The sequence below is a fragment of the Podarcis muralis genome, chromosome 1, assembly GCF_964188315.1.
Source record: "Podarcis muralis chromosome 1, rPodMur119.hap1.1, whole genome shotgun sequence".
Taxonomy (NCBI): Eukaryota; Metazoa; Chordata; class Lepidosauria; order Squamata; family Lacertidae; genus Podarcis; species Podarcis muralis.
This window is the reverse complement of record NC_135655.1, coordinates 117,642,929-117,661,761: the sequence shown is the minus strand read 5'-3', so window position 1 is coordinate 117,661,761 and position 18,833 is coordinate 117,642,929. Positions and strand designations below refer to the sequence as shown.

General features: G+C 42.8%; 1 protein-coding gene across 1 annotated transcript in view; it reads left to right on the top strand.

The window, feature by feature from the left end:
• Positions 1–18,833, top strand: part of UBR3 (ubiquitin protein ligase E3 component n-recognin 3) — a 93,057-nt gene that overhangs the window by 3,166 nt on the left and 71,058 nt on the right. Inside the window, exons 2-7 of the mRNA XM_028750120.2 lie at positions 6,120–6,259; positions 7,017–7,175; positions 8,479–8,625; positions 10,211–10,260; positions 14,261–14,327; positions 16,955–17,085. Of these exons, the coding sequence (XP_028605953.2) occupies positions 6,120–6,259; positions 7,017–7,175; positions 8,479–8,625; positions 10,211–10,260; positions 14,261–14,327; positions 16,955–17,085 (694 nt within the window). The remainder of the gene's footprint in view (positions 1–6,119; positions 6,260–7,016; positions 7,176–8,478; positions 8,626–10,210; positions 10,261–14,260; positions 14,328–16,954; positions 17,086–18,833) is intronic.

Below are 18,833 nucleotides of genomic sequence, written 5' to 3'. Positions count from 1 at the left end.
AGGAGGTACTTCCAAGTTTGCTCCTGCAACACACCTGCTTTGGCTTGAGTGCCACTTACACATTTTGTGAAACCTCTAGGTGCTGTGGATGCTGCTGCAGTCTCCCTGCGATCTTGCTTGTGCATGCATGTAGCCCACATATACACAGAGCCCCCTTCCTCAGTTGATCCATTATCAGCCCCTTCCCTCTAATCTATATGATCAGTCTGATGACCAGGAATGAACAGTCTGCCTTCCGAGCAAGGTGCTGAGCTGGCACAGGAAGCGGGTGGCGCTGTGGTCTAAACCCCTGAGCCTCTTAGACCTGCCGATCAGAAGGTTGGCGGTTCGAATCTGCGCGACGGGGTGACCTCCTGTTGCTCTGTCCCAGCTTCTGCCAACCTAGCAGTTCAAAAGCACACCAGTGCAGATAGATAAATAGGTACCGCTGCGGCGGGAAGGTAAACAGTATTTCTGTGTGCTCTGGTTTCCGTTATGGTGCCCTGTTGCGACAGAAGCGGTTTAGTCATGCTGGCCATATGACCCAGAAAGCTGTCTGTGGACAAATGCTGGCTCCCTCAGCCTGAAAAGTGAAATGAGCACCACAACCCCATAGTCGCCTTGACTGGACTTAACCGTCTAGGGTCCTTTACCCTTTACCTTTTTTTACTTTGCTGAGCTGGCCGGAGACATAGTGCTGTGTATCTCCTTAATGTTTTGTCTTATTGGCACCACTTCCAAAATGGGTGGAGTCTTATGGGGTAGGGTGGGGGGACAGAAAAATTTGTGGGGGTCATGATTTGGCCTCCAGGCCAGGAGTCAACCACCCCATCCTACGTTATTTAATTGTACAGTGGTACCCCGAGTTACAAATACATCAGGTTACAAACGCTTCAGGTTACAAACTCCGCTAACCTGGAAGAGTTACCTTGAGTTGAGAACTTTGCCCCAGGATGAGAACGGAAATCGTGTGCCGGCGGCGCAGCGGCAACAAGAGGCCCCATTAGCGAAAGCACACCTCTAGTTAAGAACAGTTTCAGGTTAAGAACAGACCTCCGGTAACTAGAGATACTACTACTGGGATTCCCTGCAGTGTGGTGGTTCCTTGTAGAAGTCAAAGGGTATAATGTGCTAAGCAGCTTCTTGTTGTTTTTTGAAGCATTCGAAGGTGGGAGTACCTGGTGTTGCTGCAGTAATGGACAGATGTAAAGCTGTGAGGGTGTAATTTCAGCAGCGCAGTAGTGTTTTATTGGCAGGGCGAGACGATGAAGTGCTGCCAAATTATGGAAGAGTCACTAGCTGTCATATTGAACACATGTGATAGCTGGAGTCATCCTATCCCCGACTCTCATTTTAGTAAGGACTGAAGTGTGAACTCTGAAGGTATGCCAGTATGTAAACAATTCCCAAGTGTCGTCTGATCACCATGATAGACACTGTCCATTGTTGGCAGTGCCAGCTGTGGAACTTGGCTGTTTTTATTTTTGTGTGCTAATGCTGTGTCATCACAGCAGGCAAGCCTATAATTAAAATGTAGCTGTGCCTTATAAATTCAATGGGGGGAAATAACATAATGCAGTTGTCATAGTTTCTAAAAAGATTGCTTCCTCATCTGTTTGACTGCTAAATTGCTATGAGAATCTGCCATGTGTTGCTGGATTCTTCTTGTTGAAGTTTGCATCGTTGATCATCGATGCAATGTGAATGTGGGGACAATGAAGTGGGAATGCGGGATCTGATTGGGGTTATTTTAATTTAGTGATAGTGTGTAGTGGCTTAGGTTTTCAGATGTGCCAAATACTCTTTTGGATGACAAGTAACAGTGTGTTTTGACAAATCCAATATCATCACATTTGAAGGAGATGTAGCAAAAGTCAATAAAGATGTTTCCTGGATTATATACTTGAAGATGATGTGCAAATGAACTCAGTTAGGCCTAGTTCCCAGAAATAACAAATGGAATTGTAAGGTTGTTACATGTGGCCATAGGGAACCTAAATTCAGGTGGTCATTAGATGGCTATCTCCGTGAATTGGACCACTTGTTCAAATACTTTGGACTTCATGTCAATGAGAAACTCTCATGGAAGCTACATCTGGGTGCCATTAAATTATCAAGAGCCCAGGTCCATTGGCCAGCTCAGCAGATTTTTCTGTACAAAAGAAAACCAATGAATTAATGCTATTCTCAAGATCTTTATGGCTAAAATTATAGCACAAATGTAGAAATCTGGGAAGTTGGAGCAAAGTACAATATGGAAGTTCTGCAAAATAAATTTGCACTAGCAGCCAAGAAGCTGCATTCTAGTCATATCAAGAATTATAGTGTATTGTAAAGTTTTATCCTGGGGTAGGCAACCTAAGGCCCAGGGGCAGGATGCGGCCCAATCACCTTCTCAATCCGGCCCCTGGACAGTCTGGGAATCAGTGTGTTTTTACATGAGTAGAATGTGTCCTTTTATTTAAAATGCATCTCTGGGTTATTTGTGGGGCATAGGAATTCGTTCATTTCCCCCTCACCAAAATATTGTCCGGCCCACCACATGGTCTGAGGGACGGTGGACTGGCCCACGGCTGAAAAAGGTTGCTGACCTCTGTTTTATCCAATGTTTTGTTACCCCTGGGGGATGGCATACATGGTTGTTCTGTAATTCCATAGCAAATCTTTCTTTTAATTCATGTGTTGTGTTGGAATTTTATATTTTGTAAAGGCCTTTGGCTTTGTACAATAAAGTTGACTGACTGAAAAATGAATTGGTAAATCTACCACTTCAAAGTAAAGCTGGGAGCTCACCTGACTGAATGCTATATATTACACACACACACACACACAGAAAACTGGCATATCAGAAAGAAGTCTAGTTTCTATGTTCAGGGAAACTTTTAAATTGAGAATTCAAACATGCGAACCCCACTTTCCAGAAAAAGGTTTACCACCTCCTCTGATACTTGTAATAACTAGTATTTAATTCCCAACAGTCTTGCATTAATTAATGTATCTTGTGAAAACAGTGAATGTGTTTATAACAGAAGAGTATGCTAATTGCTGTAGTAACCAATATCCAGTGAGACTTTGTGGTCGCTTTTATGTCTTGGCAAATCTGCTCATTCTTCCCACTGACTTGCTAGACGTCACTATTTAAGCTAAGGAGCTATCAAGTATAAAAGATAAAACCCCAGTCCCGTTTGGGTAACTGAAGGGGTTGGAGGAAAGTGAGCTACTGTATTTTGTGTGTTGCTTCTTAGTTTACAGCTGAGATCTTTTGGACTGTTTCAAGTTCTGGAATAGGAATTTGCCTCTACAGTTCTAGATTTTTCTCTTTCTCATTGTTCTCATTCATTCTTCACCTCTCCTTAATATTGTCTACCCTTCCTATGGTCTGTGTGAATATCCAGCAGACCAATCAAGGCTGTATTAGTCAAGATCATCCTTTGTCTGTTTTGTGTTTTAAGTTTTTCATCAGAGCAAGCAGTTGCCCTCTCTTTCAGGTCAACATTAACAGCTATGTGAAAGATCAGGTTTCTTGGTACTTTTGCCACAGCAAAAAATTCTAGCATGCAAAGAAATAAAGTTCAAGTCGTATTCTGCCTGGCACTACTTTTTTCTGCTGAAATCCCTGGTTGATTGTGTCCAGTATAACATCTCCTAAAACAACCTCCTTGGCTGCTGAGTCAACGAATGGTTTTCAGTAAAGCTATGATTCACAGTGCTGTGTACCCATACACAATCTCTTGTCAAACTAAACTTTCTAATATTTGCTTTGCCTGAATACATTTTGGCTTTGAAATCAAGATGGATTTAATTATTCACCTACCTCTTCCCCCTGACACTTTAGAGATTTGGGGGCTATAAATAAGAGTATAGAAGCTCAGGATCAGGTAGTTTATATTTGCAATGTGGCTTTTGTCCAATACCACCCCCCGAAAACCCCAATCTAATCAAATGCTGAGAGATGCTTTTTGGAAAATCCAGGCAATTATGCAGTGGTTTTTTTAAATCACTGAGTGGTTTTCTGTTTTTAAATTCATCCAGTTGTACTTTAAAACAACAACAACCCCAGGCTTATGATTATTAGTGAAACATTTTTATTGACATTTTAATTTTGCTCCTACGTTTTTCTATGACTTTTTGTGCACTAATTTTGTACGTGAGTCTTGAATATGCACTTCTGAAATAGCTGTTTATATAGTTGTAAAACAAATGAAAGAACTTGGTTTGTATTTATGTAGAGGATGCTCTTTAACTAAAGATCATGCCAAGATCATGAATATCTCAGGAAACTACATTAGCTATGACAAGTAAATTGAGATTTTGAATAAATTATAGAAGGGAAAGTCATATGAGAAATAAATAAAAAATGAGCTGAGGATTTTGCTTTGACAGCAAGCCTTCAGGAACATGTACTTGCAGGGCAACAAAATAGAAGCCAAAGGTTATTTCAGTGGTTTATTCAAGTAAGTGGTGTTGGGCATACTTTGAGTGAAACTCTTCATGCATAACTGAGAATGTGTTCTGTACCAGACCTTTAAGTGAAACATTCTTCAGTTATGTCTTAGGAGGAATTATATAGACTCTGTTCTCCGAAAAACTTTTTTGTAATTCGTAGAGTCTCGATTTTCTCAACCATTTAATGTATCTGCAGCTTTTCTTTTGTTGGTATTTTTTGCTGCTGCAAGGATAGACCAGTGTTTTTTGTGTGGTCAAGGCAAATCACATTTTACATAAGCTCTAAATTATCTGCAAATAGTTCGATTTCTCTCTGTGTTGGATTTGTGTTTTGTCTTTTGTGTTGAAAGAGCTTCAGTTGACTTCCAGACCTGTATTTTCGCATTTGATGTAAGCATTATGTAATACACATTATAACCCTTCTTTCTCTTTCATTTCTCCTGAAATTGTAACTCTGTTTCTGTTGTAGCATTTAAAGTTGGGTGAGAAACTGTGCTTTCTGAATGTGTGCAAACGAAAGCATTCCAACTAGCACTGCAAGAACCAGTAGTGGTTTGTCTGGTAGTACAGATAGTTCTATGGCAAGTCCTATATCGGCAAACTTTGAGAAATGCTACGATTAGAGTTTTTCTTTGAACTTTCTTCCCAGTTTCTCTACAGTTTATGGCAGGAATGGGGAATCTGTAGCCGACCATATGTAGTTGTGGGAGTTGGGAGTCCAGCAATATCTGGAACAGGCTCAGGCAAACTCAGCCCTCCATATGTTTTCGAGACTACAGTTCCCATCATCCCTGACCACTGGTCCTGTTAGCTAGGGATGATGGGAGTTGTAGTCCTGAAACATCTGGAGTGCTGAGTTTGCCTATGCCTGATCTGGAAGGTCACAGGTTTCCCATCACTTGGATAGTTTTGCATTACTTGGTGGGTATAAAGAGTTCTCGTTTCTTCAGCTCAATAGAGCTGGAAAAGATTCAGAAAAGGACAACCAAAATGACCAGGGAGATAGAGCAACTTCCCTTTCCTGTGAGGAAAGGTGACAACAGTTGGCGTTTTTAAGTTTAGAGAAAAGGTGAGTAAAACTATGCATGGTGTGAAGAAAGTGAATAGAGAAAGGTTTTTCACTTCTTACAGTGCAGAACTTGGGGAATCCAACGAATCTGGATGTTGGAAGAGTCAGGGCACACAAAAGAAAGTACTTTTTCACTCAATTAAACTGTACATTTTGCTCCCACAAGGTAGTCACCAACATGGATGGCTTTAAAATAATATTGGACAGTTTCATGGAGGACGTGGTAATCAGTGGCAACTGATAACAAAGGCTGTGCCTCTGAATATCAGTTACTGGAACTTGCAAGGAAAGAAAGTGATGTTGCACTCATGTCCTGCCTTTTGGTTTTCTATAAGAATCTGCTTAGCCACTGTGACATCAGTATGCCCTTCTTATATTATTATCAGTGCTATTTTTCTAGAAAAAGAGGTGCCGGAAAACCTCCCTCATTCTCTCAGAATGGCAATGGTGCCTACCTGAGAGGTGCCGGACCTTAGTTCCTGTGAGTTCCCCTTGAAAAAAGCCCTACTTAGGTTTATGTTTACATATGCAGCCGTAGCATGGTTTTTTTTTCAAAATTAGCAACTATCAGTTCTTTGTTATTAATTAGGTGGCTGAGTATAACTTTGTATAACTTTATTTGTAGGTTTTGCAAAAGGCATCGGATAAAATCAAGCTCAGAAGTTCCGTCTGTTCCAAAAGATCTGTTGATAATGTCAGAACTAGTTCTTCCACAATTCATCTTCTGTCTCATTCAGTACTTACGGGAAGGCTATGATGAACCAGGTATGGATGCTATTAATTTTTTTGGAAAAGTTCATAAGGCAGATTCCCAGTGCAACTAATAAGTGCTGCTAGTTTCATTTTTGTGAGTCTGTTTTTTTCTGAAGGTAAGGATGATTTCAGACTGTTGGTGAATTGCAAGTGGTCTTTTAATAAAATGTGATGTCAGGATTGTGAAGTTGAATATGATCAGTGACGCTGAGGTTAGTCTGCTCCCTGCCACCCATGCAAGCTCCTTATATTTTTTCAAAATGCGAGAAAAGCTGAAATCCTAGAGAAAGTTGATGCAAGAGTGTCCTGGCTTACACAGAAAAAAATGGAGTGGGAGAGAATTATACTTTGAGTGGAGTAAGCCATGGTGTGAATGCTGAGATAGAGGTTAAGATAACTGAGAGCCATAATGATAGTTTGACAGTAAGGAAAGAATTTAGATACCTGATAATGTTAGAATTGAGGGAATGAAAGGCATCACTCTGTGGAAAGGATACAAGAACTTCCAATATCCTGTCTTGAATATAAAAGGAAAAGAAAAGCCAGTTGCTTGGTTTAAAAAGTTTATTACTGTTTTTTCTTTATTGATCATAGAGATGTGAGTGGCTTATGTCTCAAACAAATATTGTAATCAGCAAGGGGTGTATAATCTAAAATTTTAAGTGTTGGGATGGGGTGATGTCGTAACAGAATAACAAGAAAGGAGCCACAAAGTAGCTAGAACGGTTTGATCAAACTGCTACAAACTTCTTGCTTGTTTGTTTTTCAGTTCTTGATGTTCCATCAGAAAAAGACCTTCACAAAGTCCTTCAGATATTGGAATCCCACATTTCATTTCTGGAAGATCTGACAAAAATGGGAGGAGCGATGCGTTCAGTCCTTACTCAGGTTTTGACAAATCAGCAGTTCTATAAAGATCTTAGCTCTGGTGAGTTGGTGTGTTATTACGTCTTGAGGAGTTTTTTGGTATTAACCATGCATTCTGTAGGGACGCGGGTGGCGCTGTGGGTAAAAGCCTCAGCGCCTAGGGCTTGCCGATCGAAAGGTCGGCGGTTCAAATCCCTGTGGCGGGGTGCGCTCCCGTTGTTCGGTCCCAGCGCCTGCCAACCTAGCAGTTCGAAAGCACTCCCGGGTGCAAGTAGATAAATAGGGACCGCTTACTAGCGGGAAGGTAAATGGCGTTTCCGTGTGCGACTCTGGCTCGCCAGAGCAGCTTCGTCACACAGGCCACATGACCCGGAAGTGTCTCCGGACAGCACTGGCCTCTTGAATGAGATGGGCGCACAACCCTAGAGTCTGTCAAGACTGGCCCGTACGGGCAGGGGTACCTTTACCTTATGCATTCTGTACTTTAAAAAGTCGCAAAATAGTGTGGGCACGGGAGAAGGGAGTGGCATTTATTATTGCCAGTGATGTCGCAGTCTGTGACACACAACCACAATTCCACACTGGTCTTGTGGTAGTTGCAGATGTGCTGCCAACAAATTTTCCTTATGACAAAGCACATTGGAAACACTGCTCGAAGGAATGTATGTGAATCCCATGCATCAAATGAGTTATAGGACATTTATTGTGTTGCAAAGCCCAAAATGTATTTAATTCTGTGGGCTAAATTATTTTTTTTAATCTCTAGTCAAACTTTCTAACCCATTTCATGCTACAAAGCACATGTGAGCAACTCAAGGGCTTTGTGTTTCTCCTCGGTTGCTCATAGTGCAGCCTTCTAAGCCCCAGGAAACCCAGTTCACTTTCTGCATCTGATCAGCTGTCAGTTGGGCAGTGGTGGAAGGGTTGCTGTAACAGTGCTGCTAAGCAGTGGGGGGGGGGGCAGCAGTTTTAGCTGCCTTGGGATGGCTGTGGAGTACAGGCTTTGATCTGCCTGACCAGAGCTCTCAGTGCAGCTGAAATTGCAACCCCTGCACTGCCGACAGCAGCGAGAGGGCAGAATTTTTAGCTGCATCAGGATTACTGGGGGTGGCGTGCAGACTTTAATGGTTAAAGTTGCATCAGAGTTCCTGATGCAGCTGCAAAGGGGAAGATGAAACTGTTGTTGTGAGGTGGGGAGAATATGTGTGCAAGGGGGAGGAATGCCAGGCTCTGCCCTGCCCATTGGCATGCAGCCCCTGACCAGCTGCACACCACCACATCTGCAGACAGGTGGCCACCCCTGCAATAAGGCTTGGTAAGGCTGGTCCCTAGAGTGAACGTAAACCTTTTGAAATACATTCCAGGTGGTGCAGAAAATGCATGTGCGAAGAAAAGCCACGAGAAGTATCTTGTAGCTCTGAAAGGTTCTGGACTCACATTTCCCGAAGACAAGGCTGCGTGTGGAGGGCAGGAGCAAGCAGCTGGAGGAGCAAGCTCTTCAGTAGTTCAAGGTCTCTTTATTTATTTATTTACGAAAAAATCTTTGTTATTTGAAGAATCTTCTTAGATTTACAGCATTGCCACAGGTCTGCTTCTGAAAGAATTGACAGAATGCAGTCGAAACTACACAGTACCAGATACAGAGAGGAAAACAGAAGCCCTTTTCAATTGCTACAGTGGGGGCAGAGCTGTCAACTGTCCCTTATTTGGTGGGAAACTCCCTTATCCCAGTGCCATTTCCCGCTGTTATCCCTTATTGATGATGCCCCTTAAATTTCTCGGGTTTCATGCTCGCCCGGCTTGGGAGGGAAGCAGTGGCTCGGGGTCTTCCGCAGCGAAAGCGAGCGGGTGCACAAGCTGCTGCGTTTCCGTCTCTCCCTTTTCCCCCTCAGGGGCACGTTGTGAGGAGATGGGTAGCGGCGGGCGGGCAGGCAACCCCTCTCTTCCGAGACTTCCACCGTGCTGCCAGGGGAAGCCGGAGGCGGCAGCGGCGGCTGATGAGGTGGCCTGAGGGAGGAGGAAGAGGAGGGGATGGGGAGGGACGCAGAAGGGCGGCGCTTCAGCAGCCACCGCTGTTCAGCAACTGCCTCATGCTGGGCTCGTGGGCGGCGTGGGCGAGAGTCTCTCTCCCTCTGCCCCCCCTTGGGCAGGGAAGGGCCAATGGAACTCCTTGCACCAGGACGATGGCAGTCCCAACATGCTGCTTAGCATACCCTCCAACCAGTGCAGCATCTTAATGTAGTGATTTCCCCCTCTGCATCCCTTTCATAACTCTATTTTTAGAAATAATTTGTCCATCCATAGTTCAAATTTTTACCACAAGTTTTCTGTCAATCCTACCAATGTATGTAACTCTTTACAATAGCTTTTCAACTAAATTATAAACTTTCCCCATTCTTTATTAAAGAGGTCCTCTTCCTGGTTTCTAATTCTTCCTGTAAGCTTTGCCATCTCGACGTCGTTCATCAGTTTGTCTGCCACTCTTCTTTGGTCGGAGTTGTAGACCCTTAGGATCATCTAGTCCAACCCCCTGCAAAACACAGTCAGTCGCAGCCAAAGCAGCATGGCTCCATCTGTACCCAATTTCTGTATAAGCTCAGCCAAAATCCCTTATTTTGGCTGCTGATCCCTTATTTTCGAGGCTGCTGATCCCTTATTTTCAAATCTGTAAGTTGACAGCTATGAGTGGGGGAGTATCTCAGTTCTTGCAGAAGTAAATTGCAATGGAAGCTTTGGGTCCCTTTGATCCTCTCCATTAGAAAATGTGTAAGTTTGAATGAGCGCTTAGTAATTGTGTGGCACAAGGTCACATTTCATTATCAGCATCAGCAGCATTAGCCCCAGCAACATGCATTTCTGCACTGTTCCAGGCATTGTCCCAAACCACACGTAGCACTTCCTAAAGTATTTACCGTTTTCCTCCTTGTATTTTATTTCCAGTATTGCTAGACCTAATGCAGCCCGTGCTCGAAAGATAAATCCAAACTTACGTGGAGAGATAGAGGGGGGTATTTTTTAAAAATGAAATTATCTGATTATTCTTTTGTCTAGCTTTGTGTGAATTAGAAAAGATAATTTAATGTTTAATTTCTCAAGGTTGTGCAGGTGCTACGCCAGCTTCAGGGCAAGGTGACTCTTCAGATGAGGTGAGATTTCTTCAGAAATAAAATAAAAGCACAATAACATGTGAAATAAATTGAAATACCCTAATTTTTATCATGCTTGCCTTTGCTAACATGTACTGTAGACTGGTGGTGTCAGCCCTATAAGCCATTAAGCAGAAAACACAGCTCTTTGTATTTATGTAGGGCCAGTCCCTCTCTGCTTTCTCCCCTAGGAGGCTTGTTGTTAATACTGCTTTCGTTGAACTAATTTTAGCAACACTGGGGATCGCAGTGTATATAGCAACTTCTGGAAATAACGCTAACTCATTACTATGTCAGATTCACATGCTGGGGCAGGTTTTAACTAGTGTTAAGGCAGCGAAGGTTGTGTTTCAACTGCATGTTTCTAGTGCTCTTGTGTTGACAACAACGGCTTGTTCTTAACCAGGTTCCTTTTCTTAGAATTTGTAGGATAGGAAAACTTCTTTCTAACTGGGCACTCCTAAGCGTGTTTATTCAGAAGTAAGCCCTGCTGAGGTTGATGAGGTTTATTCCTAGAAAGCATGCTTAGGATTTAACTGGGAGTAAGTCCTGTTGGAACACTGAGTAGGCATGCATGGCATTGTTCTGCACATTAACTATGCTAGGCAAATAACTAACAACATATGTGTGTTTATATATACACATTTTTAAAACAGAAATAATTAAAGTACCTATGAGTTGCAGATGCTTTCCAAGAGCTCTTGTAAACTTGACGTAGGACTCTGTAAAGTTGCTAGATTAGATGCTGAATAAGCATTTTCCTGAGATCCCTTTACCTTGTAAAGAAGAGGAGTAAAGTGAGAAAAGTGGGAAATTGGGGAAAGGGCCTGCTGTTTCAGTAGTTCCCTCTCTGGTTCTAATCTAGAACTGGGTTCTTGGCGACTGGACAGGAAAGATTTTGTTGAAGCTCTTCCCACATCTGCATGCAACCAGGAGTCATATGCTGCAACTGCGTGCGTCCTCTAGTTTTTCGTACACTTAGATGCTGAAGTCCTACTTTTTCTAACATGTAAATGATGGGGATCTCCCATGGCAAATAATAGTCCACCTTAAAAATAAAAGGTTCTTAATAGTAGCCTGACTTAACAGGATACAGTGGTACCTCTGGATACGAACGGGATCCGTTCCAGAGCCCCGTTCGCATCCTGAAGTAAACGCAACCCGTGTCTGGCGAAACCCGGAGGTAACGCATCATGTTACTTCCGTGTCGTCGCAGAGCGCAACCCGAAAGCGCTCAATCTGAAGCAACTTCAACCCGAGGTATGACTGTATAACTGGTGAACCTTTCATTGATACTGATATCAGTGCTAGGAAAAGCTTTATGAACTCAATTTCTGCATAACAGGCTGCAGTAAAAGTTGCCAGAATAAAATGCAAAAAAAGAAAAGAAAAGTATCTTTGTTTGAAAACCTTAGTTCAAAACTTTTTGCAGTATTTTCGATTTTTTTCCAGCTTCAGGAACAAAATGAACATATTGATGGCTGCTTCAGAGTCATTTTCAGATGTAATTGCAAAATGAACATGTTGCATGCTTATAACATTTGCAAATGATTTCTGGTTAATGCTGAACTGTAATTAAACAGATTTGGAGGAGGGAAATAATTGGTTTATATCCAGAACAATTTATTAGAAGTTTGTTGTTGTTTGTGCAGCAGAGTCTGCTATGCTTTTAGCAGTGCTATTTTAAGCTAATATGTTTCAAAGTGCTGCTGTACTTTCACAGTTTTTAAAAACAAAGCTATTTTTAAGAAATGGCAGTGTAACCGAAGGTGAACTTAAATCCCTGAATTAATGAGGCCCAGCTAAAAATGAAACTTAAGACACTTCATATTCGCACAGTTTACAGCCTCCCGCACGGATCACGTTCACAACCCGAGCGTCCACTGTACTTGCTGGTGGCTGGATTATTTAATTTTGCCTTTCTAGTATTTAAGTGGATGCAGATCACTAAATAGTTTATTAACCTGTGTGTGTGCATATCCAATAATGTCTGCTAGCAAAAAGTGCTTGTGCAAGGCAAGAGTACCCAATTTTTGTTAATCACAGCTTATTAACCCATTTCTGTGTGCCCGTGTTGAACCAAGTGGTGGTTTGTACACAGAGCTGCTCCTAGAGCTTAGGAGAGCCTCCCGTTATGAGATATGGCAGAGGGCTGTAGTGGATAGCGAGGATTAGCAAAAGTTATGTACCCTTCCTTACATTATCAGAAATGGTTTCCATTAGTGCAGAACCACAACTAGATACAATCCTGTGTGTATATCTCTCTCTGAAGTAGATGTAAAATGCATATTATGGGCAAGCTTATTAAACCAAAGAGCACTTGCCTATGAGAGAGCAAAGTCAAGGTCTCAATTAACACACTTGTAATCTTATCCAGAAAACTGTGGGTTAGCACTTACATGTCTCGTTCAAGGCTTCTACATGTAAATAATCTAAAACAAGGACATCTGGTGAGATACTAGTAAATTCCTCAGTTGCTTGTGTTTTATCAGAATTTCCGTTTTCAACTCTGCAAATACTAAGTGGATCTAGTTGCATCTATCTGCGAGCGAGTAAAAAGTACTCTGTTTCTTTTGCTTTCCTTAACACATTGATGTATTTCAACTGTTTTTGCCTCCGTATACTTCTGTGTTGCCACATATTGGTAAGCAGGTACTGCATATGAGGACAGACTTCCCACGAGGGGCCAAAAAAATCTGTGTGAGAGATCTTTCTTTCCCATTCCTCCCGTTTCATCCTCACAATTCTTGCAGTCTTAAGTGACTACAGTATTCTGAGTTGGCTCTGGGGACATATAAACTGTTCCACCCCCACCCACCCCAAATCCCTGTACGAGGAGGAGCTGGATTTGAGACATCCTCTAGTGATAATAATCAAGACGGTGAGAACAAGCAAGGGACGCAAAGTTACCGTATTTTTCGCTCTATTAGACGCACCAGATGATTGGACGCTCCTAGTTTTTAGGGGAGGAAAACAAGAAATAAGAAAGGAACGCAAAGCATCCTGAGCTAAGAGGGAGCGCAAAAGATCCCTCTTGCTCTCCTGGCTTCAGCGAAAGCAAGCCTATTGGCTTTCCTCCCGCAAGAGCCGTGCACTCTTTAAAGGGAGCGTGGCTCTTGGGGCTTTTCTGGGCAGCCCTTCTCCCTCCTCTGCAAAAGCCGCACATACGCTCCATGTGGCTCTTAAAGGGAGCGCTGACAGAGCCTCCCGCCTGCATTCGCTGCATAAGACGCGCACACATTTCCCCTTACTTTTTAGGAGGGGAAAAGTGTGTCTTATAGAGCGAAAAATACGGTATATATGGTTGCCATCTAGGGAGGATAGATTACTAGGAAAGACATACCACTCAGATGCCACCCCAATAGCTTTGTGTTATCCAAGCTTTCAACATACTGGTGCCAAGTATGTTCATTTTATTCATTGTGCTGCTGAATAAAATTAATTATTAGAAAATGCTAATAGTATTTAAGCATTCAAATGTTTTATGATCGCTTTCTACTTACACTGTGCACACGTTTCTAAGTGTGCATGTTTCTAAGCAAGTGCCATTAAAACTAACAGTATTTGCATTCAAGTAAATATATTTAGGATTGGGGCAACTGACATGTAATACCTTTAACTCCAGAACTTGAATAAAACCATTAAATCAGTTGGAAGATGTGCCATTCTTTGTTTTGGTTCTAAAGCCACAAGTTGAAGTCAGTTCATAGAGAATCAAATAGCAACAATAACAAATCCCCATAGTTCAGATTATGCATTTGTAAACATAATTAGAAGCAGCGGAAGGAAGGTTTAAGGAAGATTATGAAGACCAGTCCAATGAAGAATATGTTATTAAGAGTTTGAGTTCCTACAGTATTATTGGAATGAGTTGCTGCAATAATTAAACCGTTCCTTTGTTTCATTCTTTTTTCTTTGAGAAGCATATTCATAGCATATATAGTCTTTGACAGTAAGACATTTTATATTGATCCGCTTTCAAACTCTTCCCATATCTCAGGAGGACCAAGATGGTGGCCAAGACGTGGGAAAACGCAAGAGGGTAAAACTAAGCAGCAGCACCAAAGGTACATGGCAGATAGTTGGTCAGCTACTTTCGTGTTTTTGTATCTTGTATCTTGAGTTTTTGATCAGTCTTGGCTGAAGAATGCAGTATGAGGAAAGACTGAGAAATATGCCGGCATGACATACTGCTGCCACCAGTGTCTTGTATTGGTTGCATATGTTTCCCGTAAGCGGCCAGTAAGTTTGCAAAATGCCCCTTGATCAAACGATGAAGAGAGTTCTTAGAGCTGTATCATACGGGGCTTTTGTTTCCTCTCCACACACCCCCACCGCCACACACACCCATAATCTTCTTTGGTAGGTCCCCTAACCCTCTGGACCTTATTTTGAGGGTGCATGGGGTGGGGGGGGCTGGAGAGGACAAGAGCAGAAGAGGAAATTCTGGTGTATGGATGGAAATCTGATGTAGCAGCAGAGCTGAAGTGTTTGATACAACCCTTAAAATGTAATTGTGTGTGTGTGTGTATTACACAATATTTTCTTTAAGACAAGGAATTCCATGGCTCAGCTTTCTACAAGCTAAGTACAGTGGTACCTCTGGTTACGTACTTAATTTGTTCCGGAGGTCCATTCTTAACCTGAAGCACCTCTTTAGCTAATGGGGCTCCTGCTGCTGCTGCGCCGCTGCCGCACAATTTCTATTCTCATCCTGAAGCAAAGTTCTTAACCCGAGGTACTATTTCTGGGTTAGCGGAGTCTGTAACCTGAAGCGTCTGTAACCTGAAGCGTATGTAACCCGAGGTACCACTGTACATGCATTTGATCTGGAGGTATTTGTGACTCACCACCTCTGTTTTAGGCAGAGGTTGCTGAACCAGAGGGTCTTATCCATTCCCCGTAACTTTTTCACCTTGTAATTTCTTCTCATGACTCTCTTTTCATACTCAACTTGTACCTTATTTTTGTGCCCCCACTGGCCAACCCCGTCCCCATCATTTTCATTCATCCCTCCTCTCTGCTCCTTTCCCTCCCACTTCTTCCTCCTTTAGCAGCTTTACTCTCTAGCGCCTTCCTTTCTATTCTCAGTTTATTTTATCACTAATAATTATAATTATAATATCTCACTTTCTAATTCTCTTCAACAACACCCCTGGAGGCCTCCCTTCCCTTCCTCCACTCTCCTGGCCACTTTCACTTTCACTCAGCAAGCATAGAGCTCCAGGCATTGGTTCAACTAGAAGGCTTTGGCATGGGTTAGGGGGCAGGACAAGGGACGCGGGTGGCGCTGTGGGTTAAACCACAGAGCCTAGGACTTGCCGATCAGAAGGTCGGCAGTTCATATCCCCGTGATGGGGTGAACTCCCGTTGCTCGGTCCCTGCTCCTGCCAACCTAGCAGTTTGAAAGCATGTCAAAGTGCAAGTAGATAAATAGGTACTGCTCCAGCAGGAAGGTAAACGGCGTTTCCATGCGCTGCTCTGGTTCGCCAGAAGCGGCTTAGTCATGCTGGGCACCGGCTCCCTCGGCCAATAAAGCGAGATGAGCGCCGCAACCCCAGAGTCGGTCACGGCTGGACCTAATGGTCAGGGGTCCCCTTTACCTTTAGGGGGTAGGACAGGCAAGCGACTAGGCATTGGGCACACTGAGGCCCCTCTGAAATTGCCCCGGGGTCCCTGCTGTTTGAGAAACCTCGGTGCAAATTGTTATGAGCGGCTGACCCCTTCAGCATTGCACTGAATGATGCGACAAGACATGAAAGATGACTGTCTAAAAAAAGAAAGAAAAGATTGTAACCCAGCTGCCAGATGGCATGCAATTAGTATAATTTGCACATCGTTTTCATGGATATGGTTTGTGTCAAACTGCAGTTGATGGATGTGTTGTGCCGGTTCTCAGTATTATTATGCTCACTTTGTTATCCTTAAAGACATCCCTCCACAAGCCATTCAGCCATTAGTAGTTAGGAAAAACAATTAATTTAGATATGTCTTGGTTTTCCCCCTATTACTTTACAGTACTCAGAAATGCACCTTTTTACAGTACTTTTAAAAAACAGTAGGCTACTCTGTGTGAAAAGGGTATATAGCGTGTGTTTTGATATTTAATGCTTGCTGGATCTACTTTAGGACAAGATTGTGGGTTTGGAGGGCCTTGACTTTGGTAGAATAATAGGAACAGAATAAAGCTGAAATTCTAACCAGTGCCCGTATGTACCAGATAAGTGGCCCCAGCACAGTGGGCAACCTGTGGGCTGCAGATCATTGCTTGTATACTCCTGTATCTGTAACCTTTAATTATTCACTATGAATGATCAGCAAGCTGTTGTGTACACTTTTCTTCCTGTCCTCCATTTTCTGCAACTATGGTACCTAATTCTTAAGCAGCCTTTTAAGCTTTGAGCAGATGAGATGAAAAACACCGGCCTGTTTATATGATGGGGTTTGTAGTTGATGTGTGTGATTTGAATTGTATGGAAGATTTGTACTGAAGTCTTCTTTGCAAAACAAAACAAAACAAAACCCTCTGAAAATTAAGTTCTCTGGGCCAGTCAGATGTACTGATGTGCCCAATCTAGTTTTTCTCTTAGTAATAAACTCCAGACTCTTTCTTTTTTGTTAGTAGAAAAATACTAAAGGCTTAATAATATTTCTTAACTGCCTCCTTCCAATTTTATTACTTGTTTTTGTACAGATCAATCCATTATGGATGTTTTGAAGCATAAATGTTTTCTAGAAGAATTATTATTTTGGACAATAAAATATGAATTTCCCCAGAAGATGGTAACTTTCTTACTCAACATGCTTCCAGATCAGGATTATAAGGTATTTGTGTGTTTCCTCTTTCCTTTCCTGTCAAAACACTTCCCTGCTTCAGTTTGCATACAGTTCCCCATTACAGTTTGCATTTGGCACGGGGTAGGTATTGCAGAAGATCTTTGACTGCAGCATTTATTTATTTTTACTGTAGCATAAGGTTGCTGGTTGAAAATAGTGCAAAAGAACATAAATAGCTCAGACTAAGTTAGAAGGAACAAATTTAAAAATGCCTGTTTCTTTTATGAGCCATAATTGGAAGGTGTGCTGTCTGCGTAGCAGGTGCTTCTCATGGTTGGTCATGCAATAGCTTGCAGTTACTGTTCTTTGGGGACGTGGGTGGTGCTGTGGGTTAAACCACAGAGCCTAGGAGTTGCCGATCAGAAGGTAGGCGGTTCGAATCCCCACGACGGTGTGAGCTCCCGTTGCTCTGTCCCTGCTCCTGCAAACCTAGCAGTTTGAAAGTACGTCAAAGTGCAAGTAGATAAATAGGTACCGCTCCGGCGGGAAGGTAAACGGTGCCGCAACCCCAGAGTCGGTCACGACTGGGCCTAATGGTCAGGGGTCCCTTTACCTTTACTGTTCAGAGCTAGGATGTGGAAACTAGCTGCCCCTTTAGTTTTCTGAAACACAATGCAAAATTTCAACTGATAATGGAGCCCACAAGAAAAGGTTAAGATTTGTACACATTTGATAGTTTTTTAGCACTTGACTGCTTTGGATAGCTCCAACTTATTATTAAGGGCTTATCATATATGATAACAGGTGCCAGTTCAGACTCTGCTTAATAAGCTGCATTACGAACAAGGCTCATTCCCCTTTCACACAGCAGATTCTCTTCTCTCTTTGTCGGATTGACAGATAAACCTGCAAGTCTTCTGTTAACTCTCGGTTTTCCATTTCATCTGAATCAGCAAACTATGGCTAACTGCTTCAGGATATGAAGCCACAATTCAATTCACAATTCCTAGCTTGTGCCAGATACATTAACCATTGTTTCCTGGTTGGGTTGTAACAGGAAACTATACTTAGCTGAAGACTTCCTGGCTTGTTTCCTTGTGCAAAGTAATAATAATAATTTTATTATTTATATCCCACCCATCTGGCTGGGTTTCCTCAGCCACTCTGGGAAGCTTAAAACACATTAAAAATTGTAAAACATTAGACATAAAAACTTCCCGATACAGGGTTGCCTTCAAATGTTTTTTCTAAAAGTCAGATAGTTGTTTATTTCCTTGACATCTGATGGGAGGGCATTCCACCGGGCAGGTGCCACTACCGAGAAGGCCGTCTGCCTTGTTCCCTGTAGCTTCACTTCTCGCAATGAGGGAACAGCCAGAAGGCCCTTGGAGCTGGACCTCAGTGTCCAGGCTGAACGATGTGGGTGGAGACACTCCTTCAGGTATACTGGGCTGAGGCCATTTAGGGCTTTAAAGGTCAGCACCAACACTTTGGATTGTGTTCGGAAACGTACTGGGAGCCAATGTAGATCTTTCAGGACCGGTGTTATATGGTCTCGGCAGCCACTCCCAGTCACCAGTCTAGTTGCCGCATTCTGGATTAGTTGTAGTTTCCGGATCGTCTTCAGAGGTAGCCCCCACGTAGAGTGCATTGCAGTAGTCCAAGCAGGAGATAACTAGAGCATGCATCACTCTGGCGAGACAGACCGCGGGCAGGTAGGGTCTCAGCCTGCGTACCAGATAGAGCTGGTAGACAGCTGCCCTGGACACAGAATTGAAGTGAAATGACTGTGTTCA